Raw genomic sequence first — 16,782 nt, 5'->3', positions numbered from 1 at the left:
GGGCAGTTTTTTTTAAGCCCTTTCTGACATCAGACATACTATCCCGTCCATGTGCCCTGGGCCCATATGCCCATGGATGGGATAGTACGTCACAGGCGATCAGCTGATCGCGGCCGGGTGTCACAGACCGCTCCCGGCTGACAGCCCCTCTGCCTTTGGATCGGAGACCCCATGGCATGACGCAGGGTCCCAATTGCTGCCATGGGACCCGATGTCGTCATGATGACATCCGGGTCTCCAGAGCTGAGAGACTTTCTGTCATGCACAGTGCATGTCAGGAAGTCAGTGTCAATGTCGGTGTACAGAAGCTGCAGTGATGACATCTTCTATAGCTATAGAAGCGATCAGCCTGCAGAAAATGAGTGTCCCATAGTGGGACAAAGTGTAAAAATACGAATGAAATAAAAATAAAATGTTTTTAATAATTGTAAAATATTTTAAATACTAATAAAAAATAATAATGAAAAAATCAATGTATTCCATCAATAAATAAATATTTGAATAAAAAAAAAATCTAAACAATAAAAGTACACATATTTGGTATCGCTGCATCCGTAACGACCTGTCCTATAAAACTGTCCCACTAGTTAAAGGGAACCTGTCACCCCCCCAGGCGTTTTTAACTAAAAGAGCCACCTTGTGCAGCAGTAATGCTGCATTCTGACAAGGTGGCTCTTTTAGTTCTGGGAGCTGTAACTGCCAAAGTAATCAATTTTGTAATTTGTCCAAAATACCTTTTCTTCAGTCAAGGAGGCAGGCCTTTCCCCCCCTGCTGCAGACGCCACACAGCCGTCACTCAAGTCTTCTTGGCGCCGGCCGCCGCTTCCTCACCGCTGTTTTAAAATGAGCCGGCGCCTGCGCTCTTTTCTCCTGCCTTGGGCAGGCGCAGTGAGCACTGCCCGTCTTTCCTCATATGCAGCCCAGCTGACTGCGTCTGTGCGGCCGCCCTGCCTGTGAATCCCAGCCCCGCAGTGAGAATAAATCAGAAGACACTGCGGGGCTGGGATTCACAGGCAGGGCGGCCACACAGGCGCAGTCAGCTAGACTGCATATGAGCACAGAGGACGGGCAGCGCTCACTGCGCCTGCCCAAGGCAGGAGAAAAGAGCGTAGGTGCCGGCTCATTTCAAAACAGCGCTGAGGAAGCGGCGCCCGGCGCCAAGAAGACTTGAGTGACGGCTGTGTGGCGTCTGCAGCAGGGGGGGAAAGGCCTGCCTCCAGTACTGAAGAAAGGTATTTAGGACAAATTACAAAATGGATTATTTCTGCAGTTACAGCAACCAGAACTAAAAGCCACCTTGTCAGAATGCAGCATTACTGCTGCACAAGGTGGCTCTTTTAGTTAAAAACGCCTGGGGAGGGGTGACAGGTTCCCTTTAACCCCTTTAGCGAGCGCCATTAAAAAAAAACATGCCCAAAAATGCTTTATCATCATGCCGCTGAACATAAAGTGGAATAACACGCGATCAAAAAGACGGATATAAATAAACATGCTACCGCTGAAAATGTCATCTTGTCCAGCAAAAAACAAACTGCCATATAGCTCCATCGCCAAAATAAAAAAGTTATAGCTCTTAGAATAAAGGGATGCAAAAATAATTATTTTTTATATAAAATCGTTTTTACTGTATAAAAGTGTCAAAACATAAAAAAAGATATAAATGAGGTATTGCTGTAATCGTACTGACCCGAAGAATAAAACTGCTTTATCAATTTTACCACACGCAGAATGGTGTAAACGCCCCCCCACCCGAAAAGAAAATCATGAATAGCTGGTTTTTGTTCATTCTGCCTCCCAAAAATTGGAATAAAAAGCGATCAAAAAACGTCATGTGCCCGAAAAAGGTACCAATAAAAACGTCAACTTGTCCTGCAAAAAACAAGATCTTACATGACTCCATGGGCCAAAATATGGAAAAATTATAGCTCTCAAAATGTGGTACCGCAAAAACTATTTTTTGCAATAAAAAGCGTCTTTTAGTGTGTGACAGCTGCCAAATCTAAAAATCAGCTATATATAGTAAATCAAACCCCCCTTTATCACCCCCTTAGTTAGGGAAAAATAATAACTAAAAAATGTATTTATTTCGAGTTTTCCATTAGGGTTAGGATTGGGTTGGGGTTAGTGCTAGGACTGGGGTTAGGGTTAAGGTTGGAGTTAGAATTGGGGGGTTTCCACTGTTTAGGCACATCAGGGGCTCTCCAAGTGCGACATGGCATCTGTTCTCAATTCCAGCCAATTTTGCATTAAAAAGTCAAACGGCGCTCCTTCCCTTCCGAGCTCTGCCATGCGCCCAAACAGTGGTTTACTCCCACATATGGGGTATCAACGTACTCAGGACAAATTGCACAACAACTTTTGAGGTCCAATTTCTCCTGTTACCGTTGGGAAAATAAAATGTCTGTAGCCTGTGATTGAGATACACGATCGACATAAGGACAATATACACAAATCAATAAAAAACATTTTCAGGAATAATTTCAAAATTATTTCAATTTGATATTTATGATAAATTTTGCTTAAGTATTTTGTCGATCTTCACTAACAATGCAAAAGTCTACATAGAAAGCTGGAATTGACAGAAAGTAACATTGCGATGTTATATCTTTCTTGCCAGATCCCAAAGAACCAGTTAAAAAATCAGAATTACCTTGGATCCTTGGAAGCGCTTTCACCGCCTGTGTGATAATTGTTCTTTTTGTAATTTACAAAAAACTCGCAAAAGGTAATAATAAAACACAGAATACAAGAGACAATAAAGTAGCAGACAAAAATCATGTATCATTGTCATTGTACCCCAAGTGTCATTATCCTGTACCCCAAGTGTCATTATCCTGCACCCCAAGTGTCAGTGTCATTATCCTGTACCCCAAGTGTCAGTGTCATTATCCTGTACCCCAAGTGTCAGTGTCATTATCCTGTACCCCAAGTGTCAGCGTCATTATCCTGTACCCCACGTGTCAGTGTCATTATCCTGTACCCCAAGTGTCAGTGTCATTATCCTGTACCCCAAGTATCAGTGTCATTATCCTGTACCCCAAGTGTCAGTGCCATTATCCTGTACCCCGAGTGTCAGTGCTATTATCCTGTACCCCGAGTGTCAGTGTCATTATCCTGTACCCCAAGTGTCAGTGTCATTATCCTGTACCCCAAGTGTCAGTGTCATTATCCTGCACCCCAAGTGTTAGTGACATTATCCTGTACCCAAAGTGTCAGTGTCATTATCCTGTACCCCAAGTGTCATTATCCTGCACCCCAAGTGTTAGTGCCATTGTCCTGTACCCCAAGTGTCAGTGTCATTATCCTGTACCCCAAGTGTCAGTGCCATTATCCTGTACCCCAAGTGTCAGTGCCATTATCCTGTACCCCGAGTTTCATTATCCTGTACCCCAAGTGTCAGTGCCTTTATCCTGTACCCCAAGTGTCAGTGCCATTATCCTGCACCCCAAGTGTCAGTGCCATTATCCTGTACACCAAGTGTCAGTGCTATTATCCTGTACCCCGAGTGTCATTATCTTGTACCCCAAGTGTCAGTTCCATTATCCTGTACCCTAAGTGTCAGTGTCATTATCCTGTACCCCAAGTGTCATTATCTTGTACCCCAAGTGTCAGTGCCATTATCCTGTACCCCAAATGTCAGTGTCATTATCCTGTACCCCAAGTGTCAGTGACATTATACTGTACCCCGAGTGTCATTATCTTGTACCCCAAGTGTCAGTGCCATTATCCTGTACCCCAAGTGTCAGTGTCATTATCCTGTACCCCAAGTGTCAGTGTCATTATCCTGTACCCCAAGTGTCAGTGACATTATACTGTACCCCGAGTGTCATTATCTTGTACCCCAAGTGTCAGTGCCATTATCCTGTACCCCAAGTGTCAGTGTCATTATCCTGTACCCCAAGTGTCAGTGTCATTATCCTGTACCCCAAGTGTCAGTGTCATTAACCTGTACCCCAAGTGTCAGTGCCATTGTCCTGTACCCCAAGTGTCAGTGCCATTATCCTGTACCCCAAGTGTCAGTGCCATTATCCTGTACCCCGAGTTTCATTATCCTGTACCCCTAGTGTCAGAGCCATTATCCTGTACCCCAAGTGTCAGTGCCATTATCCTGTACCCCAAGTGTCAGTGCAATTATCCTGTACCCCGAGTGTCATTATCTTGTACCCCAAGTGTCAGTTCCATTATCCTGTACCCCAAGTGTCAGTGACATTATCCTGTACCTAAAGTGTCAGTACCATTATCCTGCACCCCGAGTTTCATTATCCTGTACCCCAAGTGTCACTGTTTTTTTTCCTGTACCCCAAGTGTCAGTGCCATTATCCTGTATGCTGAGTATCATTATCCCGTACTCCAAGTGTCAGTGTCATTATACTGTAACCCAATAGTCATCATCCTGTACCCCAAGTGTCAGTGTCATTATCCTGTATCCCAAGTGTCATTATCCTGCACCCCAAGTGTCAGTGTCATTATCCTGTACCCCAAGTGTCAGTGTCATTATCCTGCACCCCAGTGTCATTATCCTGTACCTCAAGTGTCATTATCCTGCACCTCAAGTGTGTGTCAATATCCTGCACCACAAGTGTCAGTGTCATTATCCTGTACCCCAAGTGTGAGCACCATTATTCTGTACCCCAAGTGTCAGTGTCATTATCCTGTACCCCAAATATCAGAGCCATTATCCTGCACCCCGAATTTCATTATCCTGTACCCCAACTGTCAGTGCCATTATCCTATACCCTGAGTATCATTATCCTGTACCCCAAGTGTAAGTGTCATTTTACTGTACCTCAATAGTCATCATCCTGAACCCCAAGTGTCAGTTCCATTATCCTGTACCCCAAGAGTCAGTTCCATTATCCTGTACCCAAAGTGTCAGTGTCATTATCCTGTACCCCAAGAGTCAGTTCCATTATCCTGTACCCCAAGTATCAGTGTCATTATCCTGTACCCCAAGTGTCAGTGATATTATACTGTACCCCAAGTGTCAGTGACATTTTCCTGTACCCCAAGTGTCAGTGCCATTAACCTGTACCCCAAGTGTCAGTGCCATTATCCTGTACTCCAAGTTTCAGTGTCATTATCTTGTACCTCAAGTGTCAGTGCCATTATCCTGTACCCCAAGTGTCAGTGCCATTATCCTGTACCCCAAGTGTCAGTGTCATTATCCTGAACCCCAAGTGTCAGTGTCAATATCTTGTACCCCAAGTGTCAGTCATTATCCTGTACCCCAAGTGTCAGTGTAATTATCCTGTACCCCAAATGTCAGCGCCATTAGCCTGTACCCCAAGAGTCAGTGTCATTATCCTGTACCCCACGTATCAGTGTCAGTGTCTTTATCCTGTACCCCAAGTGTCAGTGTCATTATCCTGTACCCCAAGTGTGAGCACCATTATCCTGTACCCCAAGAGTCAGTGTAATTATCCTTTACCCCAAGTGTCAGTGTTTTTATTCTGTACCCCAAGTGTCAATGACCTTATCCTGTACCCCAAATATCAGAGCCATTATCCTGCACCCCGATTTTCATTATCCTGTACCCCAAGTGTCAGTGCCATTATCCTGTACCCTGAGTATCATTATCCTGTACCCGAAGTGTAAGTGTCATTATACTGTACCCCAATAGTCATCATCCCTTACCCCAAGTGTCAGTTCCATTATCCTGTACCCCAAGAGTCAGTTCCATTATCCTGTATCCAAAGTGTCAGTGCCATTATCCTGTACTCCAAGTGTCAGTGTCATTATCTTGTACCCCAAGTGTCAGTTCCATTATCCTGTACCCCAAGAGTCAGTTCCATTATCCTGTACCCAAAGTGTCAGTGCCATTATCCTGTACTCCAAGTGTCAGTGTCATTATCTTGTACCCCCAGTGTCATTGTCAATATCCTGTACCCCAAGTGTCAGTGTCATTATCCTGTACTCCAAGTGTCAGTGTCATTATCTTGTACCCCAAGTGTCAGTTCCATTATCCTGTACCCTGTTATGACCCCAATGGCAGAGGGTCTCAGGAATCAATACCAAGTCTGCAAACACAAAAAACCAGCTCATAGGGCAGTGGTAACTGGGCTGACCATATATCTAATCCTAGCACCACAAATAGAAGCAGCCGGGGAACGTGCCTACGTTGGTTCTAGACGTCTCGCGCCAGCCGGAGAACTAACTAACCCTAGAAGGGAAAAGAAAGACCTTTCTTGCCTCCAGAGAAAAGACCCCAAAAGTTGGATACAAGCCCCCAACAAATAATAACGGTGAGGTAAGAGGAAAAGACAAACAAAAGAATGAGCTAGGTATTTAGCAAAGAGAGGCCCACTAGCTAATAGCAGAATATAGTAAGATGACTTATATGGTCAGCAAAAACCCTATTAAAATATCCACACTGGATATTCAAGAACCCCCGAACCGTCTAACGGCCGGGGGGAGAACACCAGCCCCCTAGAGCTTCCAGCAAGGTCAGAAATCACATTTAGTACAAGCTGCACAAAAATAGTAGCAAGCAAGTAACTCAAAAAACAAAGAAGCAAGACTTAGCTTAATTTAGCAAGAGCCAGGACCAGCAGACAGGAGCAACAGAAGGATCTGATTACAACGATGCCAGGCACTGGACTAAGGATCCAGGAAGTTAATATAGCGACACCCCTGGACTAACGACCCAGGTGAGTGCCAAACAGAAAAAAGACAATCCCAGAGTCATACCACTAGTGACCACAAGAGGGAGCCAAAAAGTCTAATTCACAACAGTACCCCAAGAGTCAGTTCCATTATCCTGTACCCAAAGTGTCAGTGCCATTATCCTGTACTCCAAGTGTCAGTGTCATTATCTTGTACCCCAAGTGTCAGTGCCATTATCCTGTACCCCAAGAGTCAGTTCCATTATCCTGTACCCCAAGTGTCATTGTCAATATCCTGTACCCCAAGTGTCAGTGTCATTATCCTGTACCCCAAGTGTCAGTGTCATTATCCTGTACCCCAAGTGTCAGTGTCATTATCCTGTACCCCAAGTGTCAGTGCCATTATCCTCTACCCCAAGTGTCAGTGTCATTATCCTGTACCTCAAGTGTCAGTGTCATTATCCTGTACCCCAAGTGTCAGTGTCATTATCCTATACCCCAAGTGTGAGCACCATTATCCTGTACCCCAAGTGTCAGTGCCAACATCCTGTACCCCAAGTGTCAGTGTCATTATCCTGTACCCCAAGTGTCAGTGCCATTATCCTGTACCCTGAGTATTATTATCGTGTACCCCAAGGGTAAGTGTCATAATACTGTACCCGAATAGTCATCATTCTGTACCCCAAGAGTCAGTTCCATTATCCTGTACCCAAAGTGTCAGTGCCATTATCCTGTACTCTGAGTATCATTATCCTGTACCCGAAGTGTAAGTGTCATTATACTGTACCCCAATAGTCATCATCCCTTACCCCAAGTGTCAGTTCCATTATCCTGTACCCTGAGTATCATTATCCTGTACCCGAAGTGTAAGTGTCATTATACTGTACCCCAATAGTCATCATCCCTTACCCCAAGTGTCAGTTCCATTATCCTGTACCCCAAGAGTCAGTTCCATTATCCTGTATCCAAAGTGTCAGTGCCATTATCCTGTACTCCAAGTGTCAGTGTCATTATCTTGTACCCCAAGTGTCAGTTCCATTATCCTGTACCCCAAGAGTCAGTTCCATTATCCTGTACCCAAAGTGTCAGTGCCATTATCCTGTACTCCAAGTGTCAGTGTCATTATCTTGTACCCCAAGTGTCATTGTCAATATCCTGTACCCCAAGTGTCAGTGTCATTATCCTGTACTCCAAGTGTCAGTGTCATTATCTTGTACCCCAAGTGTCAGTTCCATTATCCTGTACCCTGTTATGACCCCAATGGCAGAGGGTCTCAGGAATCAATACCAAGTCTGCAAACACAAAAAACCAGCTCATAGGGCAGTGGTAACTGGGCTGACCATATATCTAATCCTAGCACCACAAATAGAAGCAGCCGGGGAACGTGCCTACGTTGGTTCTAGACGTCTCGCGCCAGCCGGAGAACTAACTAACCCTAGAAGGGAAAAGAAAGACCTTTCTTGCCTCCAGAGAAAAGACCCCAAAAGTTGGATACAAGCCCCCAACAAATAATAACGGTGAGGTAAGAGGAAAAGACAAACAAAACAATGAGCTAGGTATTTAGCAAAGAGAGGCCCACTAGCTAATAGCAGAATATAGTAAGATGACTTATATGGTCAGCAAAAACCCTATTAAAATATCCACACTGGATATTCAAGAACCCCCGAACCGTCTAACGGCCGGGGGGAGAACACCAGCCCCCTAGAGCTTCCAGCAAGGTCAGAAATCACATTTAGTACAAGCTGCACAAAAATAGTAGCAAGCAAGTAACTCAAAAAACAAAGAAGCAAGACTTAGCTTAATTTAGCAAGAGCCAGGACCAGCAGACAGGAGCAACAGAAGGATCTGATTACAACGATGCCAGGCACTGGACTAAGGATCCAGGAAGTTAATATAGCGACACCCCTGGACTAACGACCCAGGTGAGTGCCAAACAGAAAAAAGACAATCCCAGAGTCATACCACTAGTGACCACAAGAGGGAGCCAAAAAGTCTAATTCACAACAGTACCCCAAGAGTCAGTTCCATTATCCTGTACCCAAAGTGTCAGTGCCATTATCCTGTACTCCAAGTGTCAGTGTCATTATCTTGTACCCCAAGTGTCAGTGCCATTATCCTGTACCCCAAGAGTCAGTTCCATTATCCTGTACCCCAAGTGTCATTGTCAATATCCTGTACCCCAAGTGTCAGTGTCATTATCCTGTACCCCAAGTGTCAGTGTCATTATCCTGTACCCCAAGTGTCAGTGTCATTATCCTGTACCCCAAATATCAGAGCCATTATCCTGTACCCTGAGTATCATTATCCTGTACCCGAAGTGTAAGTGTCATTATACTGTACCCCAATAGTCATCATCCTGTACCCCAAGTGTCAGTTAAATTATCCTGTACCCCAAGAGTCAGTTCCATTATCCTGTACCCCAAGTGTCATTGTCAATATCCTGTACTTCAAGTGTCAGTGTCATTATCTTGTACCCCAAGTGTCAGTGCCATTATCCTGTACCCCAAGAGTCAGTTCCATTATCCTGTACCCCAAGTGTCATTGTCAATATCCTGTACCCCAAGTGTCAGTGTCATTATCCTGTAACCCAAGTGTCAGTGTCATTATCCTGTACCCCAAGTGTCAGTGTCATTATCCTATACCCCAAATGTCAGTGCCATTATCCTGTACCCCAAGTATCAGTGTCATTATCCTGTACCCCAAGTGTCAGTGTTCTTATTCTGTACCCCAAGTGTCAGTGTCATTATCCTGTACCCCAAGTGTCAATGACATTATCCTGTACCCCAAATATCAGAGCCATCATCCTGTACCCTGAGTATCATTATCCTGTACCCGAAGTGTAAGTGTCATTATACTGTACCCCAATAGTCATCATCCTGTACCCCAAGTGTCAGTTAAATTATCCTGTACCCCAAGAGTCAGTTCCATTATCCTGTACCCCAAGTGTCATTGTCAATATCCTGTACCTCAAGTGTCAGTGTCATTATCTTGTACCCCAAGTGTCAGTGCCATTATCCTGTACCCCAAGAGTCAGTTCCATTATCCTGTACCCCAAGTGTCATTGTCAATATCCTGTACCCCAAGTGTCAGTGTCATTATCCTGTAACCCAAGTGTCAGTGTCATTATCCTGTACCCCAAGTGTCAATGACATTATCCTGTACCCCAAATATCAGAGCCATTATCCTGTACCCTGAGTATCATTATCCTGTACCCGAAGTGGAAGTGTCATTATACTGTACCCCAATAGTCATCATCCTGTACCCCAAGTGTCAGTTAAATTATCCTGTACCCCAAGAGTCAGTTCCATTATCCTGTACCCCAAGTGTCATTGTCAATATCCTGTACCTCAAGTGTCAGTGTCATTATCTTGTACCCCAAGTGTCAGTGCCATTATCCTGTACCCCAAGAGTCAGTTCCATTATCCTGTACCCCAAGTGTCATTGTCAATATCCTGTACCCCAAGTGTCAGTGTCATTATCCTGTAACCCAAGTGTCAGTGTCATTACCCTGTACCCCAAGTGTCAGTGTCATTATCCTATACCCCAAATGTCAGTGCCATTATCCTGTACCCCAAGTATCAGTGTCATTATCCTGTACCCCAAGTGTCAGTGTCATTATCCTGTACCCAAGTGTCAGTGTCAATATCCTGTACCCCAAGTGTGAGCACCATTATCCTATACCCCAAGAGTCAGTGTCAATATCCTGTACCCCAAGTGTGAGCACCATTATCCTGTACCCCAAGAGTCAGTGCCATTATCCTGTACCCCAAGTGTCAGTGCCATCATCCTGTACCCCAAGTGTCAGTGTCATTATCCTGTACCCAAAGTTTCAGTTCCATTATCCTGTACCCCAAGTGTCAGTGGCATTATCCTGTACCCCAAGTGTCAGTGTGAATATCTTGTACCCCAAGTGTCAGTCATTATCCTGTACCCCAAGTGTCAGTGAAATTATCCTGTACCCCAAGTGTCAGCGCCATTATCCTGTACTCCAAGAGTCAGTGTCATTATCCTGTACCCCACGTATCAGTGTCAGTGTCTTTATCCTGTACCCCAAGTGTCAGTGTCATTATCCTGTACCCCAAGTGTGAGCACCATTATCCTGTACCCCAAGAGTCAGTGTAATTATCCTGTACCCCAAATGTCAGTGTTCTTATTCTGTACCCCAAGTGTCAGTATCATTATCCTGTACCCCAAGTGTCAATGACATTATCCTGTACCCCAAATATTAGAGCCATTATCCTGCACCCCGAGTTTCATTATCCTGTACCCCAAGTGTCAGTGCCATTATCCTGTACCCTGAGTATCATTATCCTGTACCCCAAGTGTAAGTGTCATTATACTGTACCCCAATAGTCATCATCCTGTACCCCAAGTGTCAGTTCCATTATCCTGTACCCCAAGAGTCAGTTCCATTATCCTGTACCCAAAGTGTCAGTGCCATTATCCTGTACTCCAAGTGTCAGTGTCATTATCTTGTACCCCAAGTGTCAGTACCATTATCCTGTACCCCAAGAGTCATTGTCAATATCCTGTACCCCAAGTGTCGGTGTCATTATCCTGTAACCCAAGTGTCAATGTCATTATCCTGTACCCCAAGTGTCAGTGTCATTATCCTGTACCCCAAGTGTCAGTGCCATTATCCTGTACCCCAAGTGTCAGTGTCATTATCCTGTACCCCAAGTGTCAGTGCCATTATCCTGTACCCTGAGTATCATTATCCTGTACCCCAAGTGTAAGTGTCATTATACTGTACCCCAATAGTCATCATCCTGTACCCCAAGAGTCAGTTCCATTATCCTGTACCCAAAGTGTCAGTGTCATTATCCTGTACCCCAAGTGTCAGTGATATTATCCTGTACCCCAAGTGTCAGTGCCATTATCCTGTACCCCAAGTGTCAGTGCCATTATTCTGTACCCCAAGTGCCAGTGTCATTATCCTGTACCCCAAGTGTCAGTGCCATTATCCTGTACCCCAAGTGTCAGTGTCATTATCCTGTACCCCAAGTGTCAGTGTCATTATCCTGTACCCCAAGTGTCAGTGTCATTATCCTGTACCCCAAGTGTGAGCACCATTATCCTGTACCCCAAGAGTCAGTGTCAATATCCTGTACCCCAAGTGTCAGTGCCATCATCCCGTACCTCAAGTGTCAGTATCCTGTACCCCAAGTGTAAGTTTCATTATACTATACCCCAATAGTCATCATCCTGTACCCCAAGAGTCAGTACCATTACCTTGTACCCAAAGTGTCAGTGCCATTATCCTGTACTCCAAGTGTCAGTGTCATTATCTTGTACCCCAAGTGTCAGTGCCTTTATACTGTACCCCAAGTGGCAGTGTCATTATCCTTCACCCCAAGTGTCAGTGTCATTATCCTGTACCCCAAGTGTCAGTACCATTGTCCTGCATCCCGAGTTTCATTATCCTGTACCCCAAGTGTCAGTGTTTTTTTCCTGTACCCCAAGTGTCAGTGCCATTATCCTGTACCCCAAGTGTCAGTGCCATTATCATGTACTCCAAGTGTCAGAGTCATTATCCTGTATCCCAAGTGTCAGTGTCATTATCCTGTACCCCAAGTGTCAGTGCCATTATCCTGTACTCCGAGTGTCAGTGTCATTATCCTGTACCCCAAGTGTCAGTGCCATTATCCTGTACCCCAAGTGTCAATGTCATTATCCTGCACCCCAAGTGTCAGTGTCATTATCCTGTACCTCAAGTGTCAGTGCCATTATCCTGTACCCCAAGTGTCAGTACCACTGTCCTGCATCCCGAGTTTCATAATCCTGTACCCCAAGTGTCAGTGTTTTTTTCCTGTACCCCAAGTGTCAGTGCCATTATCCTGTACCCCAAGTGTCAGTGCCATTATCCTGTACTCCAAGTGTCAGAGTCATTATCCTGCACCCCAAGTGTCAGTGTCATTATCCTGTACCTCAAGTGTCAGTGCCATTATCCTGTACCCCAAGTGTCAGTACCATTGTCCTGCATCCCGAGTTTCATTATCCTGTACCCCAAGTGTCAGTGTTTTTTCCTGTACCCCAAGTGTCAGTGCCATTATCCTGTACCCCAAGTGTCAGTGTCATTATCCTGTATCCCAAGTGTCAGTGTCATTATGCTGTACCCCACGTATCAGTGTCAGTGTCTTTATCCTGTACCCAAGTGTCAGTGTCATTATCCTGTACCCCAAGTGTGAGCACCATTATCCTGTACCCCAAGAGTCAGTGTCAATATCCTGTATCCCAAGTGTCAGTGTTCTTATCCTGTACCCCAAGTGTCAGTGACATTATCCTATGCCCCAAATATCAGAGCCATTATCCTGTACCCCAAGTGTCAGTGTCATTATCCTGTATCCCAAGTGTCAGTGTCATTATGCTGTACCCCACGTATCAGTGTCAGTGTCTTTATCCTGTACCCAAGTGTCAGTGTCATTATCCTGTACCCCAAGTGTGAGCACCATTATGCTGTACCCCAAGAGTCAGTGTCAATATCCTGTACCCCAAGTGTCAGTGTTCTTATCCTGTACCCCAAGAGTCAGTGTTCTTATCCTGTACCCCAAGTGTCAGTGACATTATCCTATGCCCCAAATATCAGAGCCATTATCCTGTACCCCAAGTGTCAGTGTCATCTTACTGAACCCCAAGTGTCAGTGTCAATATTTTGTACCCCAAGTGTCAGTCATTATCCTGTACCCCAAGTGTCAGTTTAATTATCCTGTACCCCAAGTGTCAGCGCAATTATCCTGTACCCCAAGAGTCAGTGTCATTATCCTGTACCCCACGTATCAGTGTCAGTGTCTTTATCCTGTACCCCAAGTGTCAGTGTCATTATCCTGTACCCCAAGTGTGAGCACCATTATCCTGTACCCCAAGAGTCAGTGTAATTATCCTGTACCCCAAATGTCAGTGTTCTTATTCTGTACCCCAAGTGTCAGTGTCATTATCCTGTACCCCAAGTGTCAATGACATTATCCTGTACCCCAAATATCAGAGCCATTATCCTGCACCCCGAGTTTCATTATCCTGTACCCCAAGTGTCAGTGCCATTATCCTGTACCCTGAGTATCATTATCCTGTACCCCAATAGTCATCATCCTGTACCCCAAGTGTCAGTTCCATTATCCTGTACCCCAAGAGTCAGTTCCATTATCCTGTACCCAAAGTGTCAGTGCCATTATCCTGTACTCCAAGTGTCAGTGTCATTATCTTGTACCCCAAGTGTCAGTGCCATTATCCTGTACCCCAAGTGTCATTGTCAATATCCTGTACCCCAAGTGTCGGTGTCATTATCCTGTAACCCAAGTGTCAATGTCATTATCCTGTACCCCAAGTGTCAGTGTCATTATCCTGTACCCCAAGTGTCAGTGCCATTATCCTGTACCCCAAGTGTCAGTGTCATTATCCTGTACCCCAAGTGTCAGTGTCATTATCCTGTACCACAAGTGTCAGTGTCATTATCCTATACCCCAAGTGTGAGCACCATTATCCTGTACCCCAAGAGTCAGTGTCAATATCCTGTACCCCAAGTGTCAGTGCCATCACCCTGTACCCCAAGTGTCAGTGTCATTATCCTGTACCCCAAGTGTCAGTGTCATGATCCTGTACCCTGAGTATCATTATCCTGTACCCCAAGTGTAAGTGTCATTATACTGTACCCCAATAGTCATCATCCTGTACCCCAAGAGTCAGTGCCATTATCCTGTACTCTAAGTGTCAGTGTCATTATCTTGTACCCATAGTGTCAGTGCCTTTATCCTGTACCCCAAGTGTCAGTGTCATTATCCTGTAACCCAAGTGTCAGTGTCATTATCCTGTACCCCAAGTGTCAGTGATATTATCCTGTACCCCAAGTGTCAGTGCCATTATCCTGTACCCCAAGTGTCAGTGCTATTATTCTGTACCCCAAGTGCCAGTGTCATTATCCTGTACCCCAAGTGTCAGTGCCATTATCCTGTACCCCAAGTGTCAGTGTCATTATCCTGTAACCCAAGTGTCAGTGTCATTATCCTGTACCCCAAGTGTCAGTGCCATTATCCTGTACCCCAAGTGTCAGTGCTATTATTCTGTACCCCAAGTGCCAGTGTCATTATCCTGTACCCCAAGTGTCAGTGCCATTATCCTGTACCCCAAGTGTCAGTGTCATTATCCTGCACCCCAAGTGTCAGTGTCATTATCCTGTACCCCAAGTGTCAGTGTCATTATCCTGTACCCCAAGTGTGAGCACCATTATCCTGTACCCCAAGAGTCAGTGTCAATATCCTGCACCCCAAGTGTCAGTGTCATTATCTTGTACCCATAGTGTCAGTGCCTTTATCCTGTACCCCAAGTGTCAGTGTCATTATCCTGTACCCCAAGTGTCAGTGTCATTATCCTGTACCCCAAGTGTCAGTGTCATTATCCTGTAACCCAAGTGTCAGTGTCATTATCCTGTACCCCAAGTGTCAGTGCCATTATCCTGTACCCCAAGTGTCAGTGCTATTATTCTGTACCCCAAGTGCCAGTGTCATTATCCTGTACCTCAAGTGTCAGTGCCATTATCCTGTACCCCAAGTGTCAGTGTCATTATCCTGTACCCCAAGTGTCAGTGTCATTATCCTGTACCCCAAGTGTCAGTGTCATTATCCTGTACCCCAAGTGTGAGCACCATTATCCTGTACCGCAAGAGTCAGTGTCAATATCCTGTACCCCAAGTGTCAGTGCCATTATCCCGTACCCCAAGTGTCAGTATCCTGTACCCCAAGAGTCAGTGCCATTATCCTGTACCCTGAGAATCATTATCCTGTACCCCAAGTGTAAGTGTTATTATACTATACCCCAATAGTCATCATCCTGTACCCCAAGAGTCAGTTCCATTACCTTGTACCCCAAGTGTCAGTGTCATTATCCTGTACCCCAAGTTTCAGTGTCATTATCCTGTACCCCAAGTGGCAGTGCCATTATCCTGTACCCCAAGTGTCAGTGCCATTATCCTGTACTCCAAGTGTCAGTGTCATTATCCTGTACCCCAAGTGTCAGTGCCATTATCCTGTACCCCAAGTGTCAGTGCCATTATCCTGTACTCCAAGTGTCAGTGTCATTATCCTGTACCCCAAGTGTCAGTGCCATTATCCTGTACCCCAAGTGTCAATGTCATTATCCTGCACCCCAAGTGTCAGTGTCATTATCCTGTACCTCAAGTGTCAGTGCCATTATCCTGTACCCCAAATGTCAGTACCATTGTCCTGCATCCCAAGTTTCATTATCCTGTACCCCAAGTTTCAGTGTTTTTTTCCTGTACCCCAAGTGTCAGTGCCATTATCCTGTACCCCAAGTGTCAGTGTCATTATCCTGTACCCCAAGTGTCAGTGTCATTATCCTGTACCCCAAGTGACAGTGCCATTATCCTGTACCCCAAGTGTCAGTGCCATTATCCCGTACTCCAAGTGTCAGTGTCATTATCCTGTACCCCAAGTGTCAGTGCCATTATCCTGTACCCCAAGTGTCAATGTCATTATCCTGCACCCCAAGTGTCAGTGTCATTATCCTGTACCTCAAGTGTCAGTGCCATTATCCTGTACCCCAAGTGTCAGTACCATTGTCCTGCATCCCGAGTTTCATTATCCTGTACCCCAAGTGTCAGTGCCATTATCTTGTACCCCAAGTGTCAGTGTCATTATCCTGTATCCCAAGTGTCAGTGTCATTATGCTGTACCCCACGTATCAGTGTCAGTGTCTTTATCCTGTACCCAAGTGTCAGTGTCATTATCCTGTACCCCAAGTGTCAGTGTCATTATCTTATACCCCAAGTGTGAGCACCATTATCCTGTACCCCAAGAGTCAGTGTCAATATCCTGTACCCCAAGTGTCAGTGCCATCACCCTGTACCCCAAGTGTCAGTGTCATTATCCTGTACCCCAAGTGTCAGTGCCATGATCCTGTACCCTGAGTATCATTATCCTGTACCCCAAGTGTAAGTGTCATTATACTGTACCCCAAGAGTCAGTTCCATTATCCTGTACCCAAAGTGTCAGTGTCATTATCTTGTACCCCAAGTGTCAGTGCCTTTATCCTGTACCCCAAGTGTCAGTGTCATTATCCTGTACCCCAAGTGTCAGTGTCATTATCCTGTACCCCAAGTGTCAGTGTCATTATCCTGTAACCCAAGTGTCAGAGTCATTATCCTGTACCCCAAGTGTCAGTGATATTATCC

The 16,782-nt window shown here is 45.2% G+C and overlaps 1 protein-coding gene across 1 annotated transcript in view; it reads left to right on the top strand.

Moving 5' to 3' along the window:
• LOC143769481 (SLAM family member 9-like) overlaps positions 1-16,782 on the top strand; it is a 152,172-nt gene that overhangs the window by 59,583 nt on the left and 75,807 nt on the right. Inside the window, exon 4 of the mRNA XM_077258098.1 lies at positions 2,618-2,725. Coding sequence (XP_077114213.1) covers positions 2,618-2,725 — 108 coding nt within the window. The remainder of the gene's footprint in view (positions 1-2,617; positions 2,726-16,782) is intronic.

Source organism: Ranitomeya variabilis, chromosome 1 (genome assembly GCF_051348905.1).
Source record: "Ranitomeya variabilis isolate aRanVar5 chromosome 1, aRanVar5.hap1, whole genome shotgun sequence".
Classification (NCBI taxonomy): domain Eukaryota; kingdom Metazoa; phylum Chordata; class Amphibia; order Anura; family Dendrobatidae; genus Ranitomeya; species Ranitomeya variabilis.
Note: the sequence above shows the minus strand (reverse complement) of the source record. Positions and strands in the feature narration are given on the sequence as shown.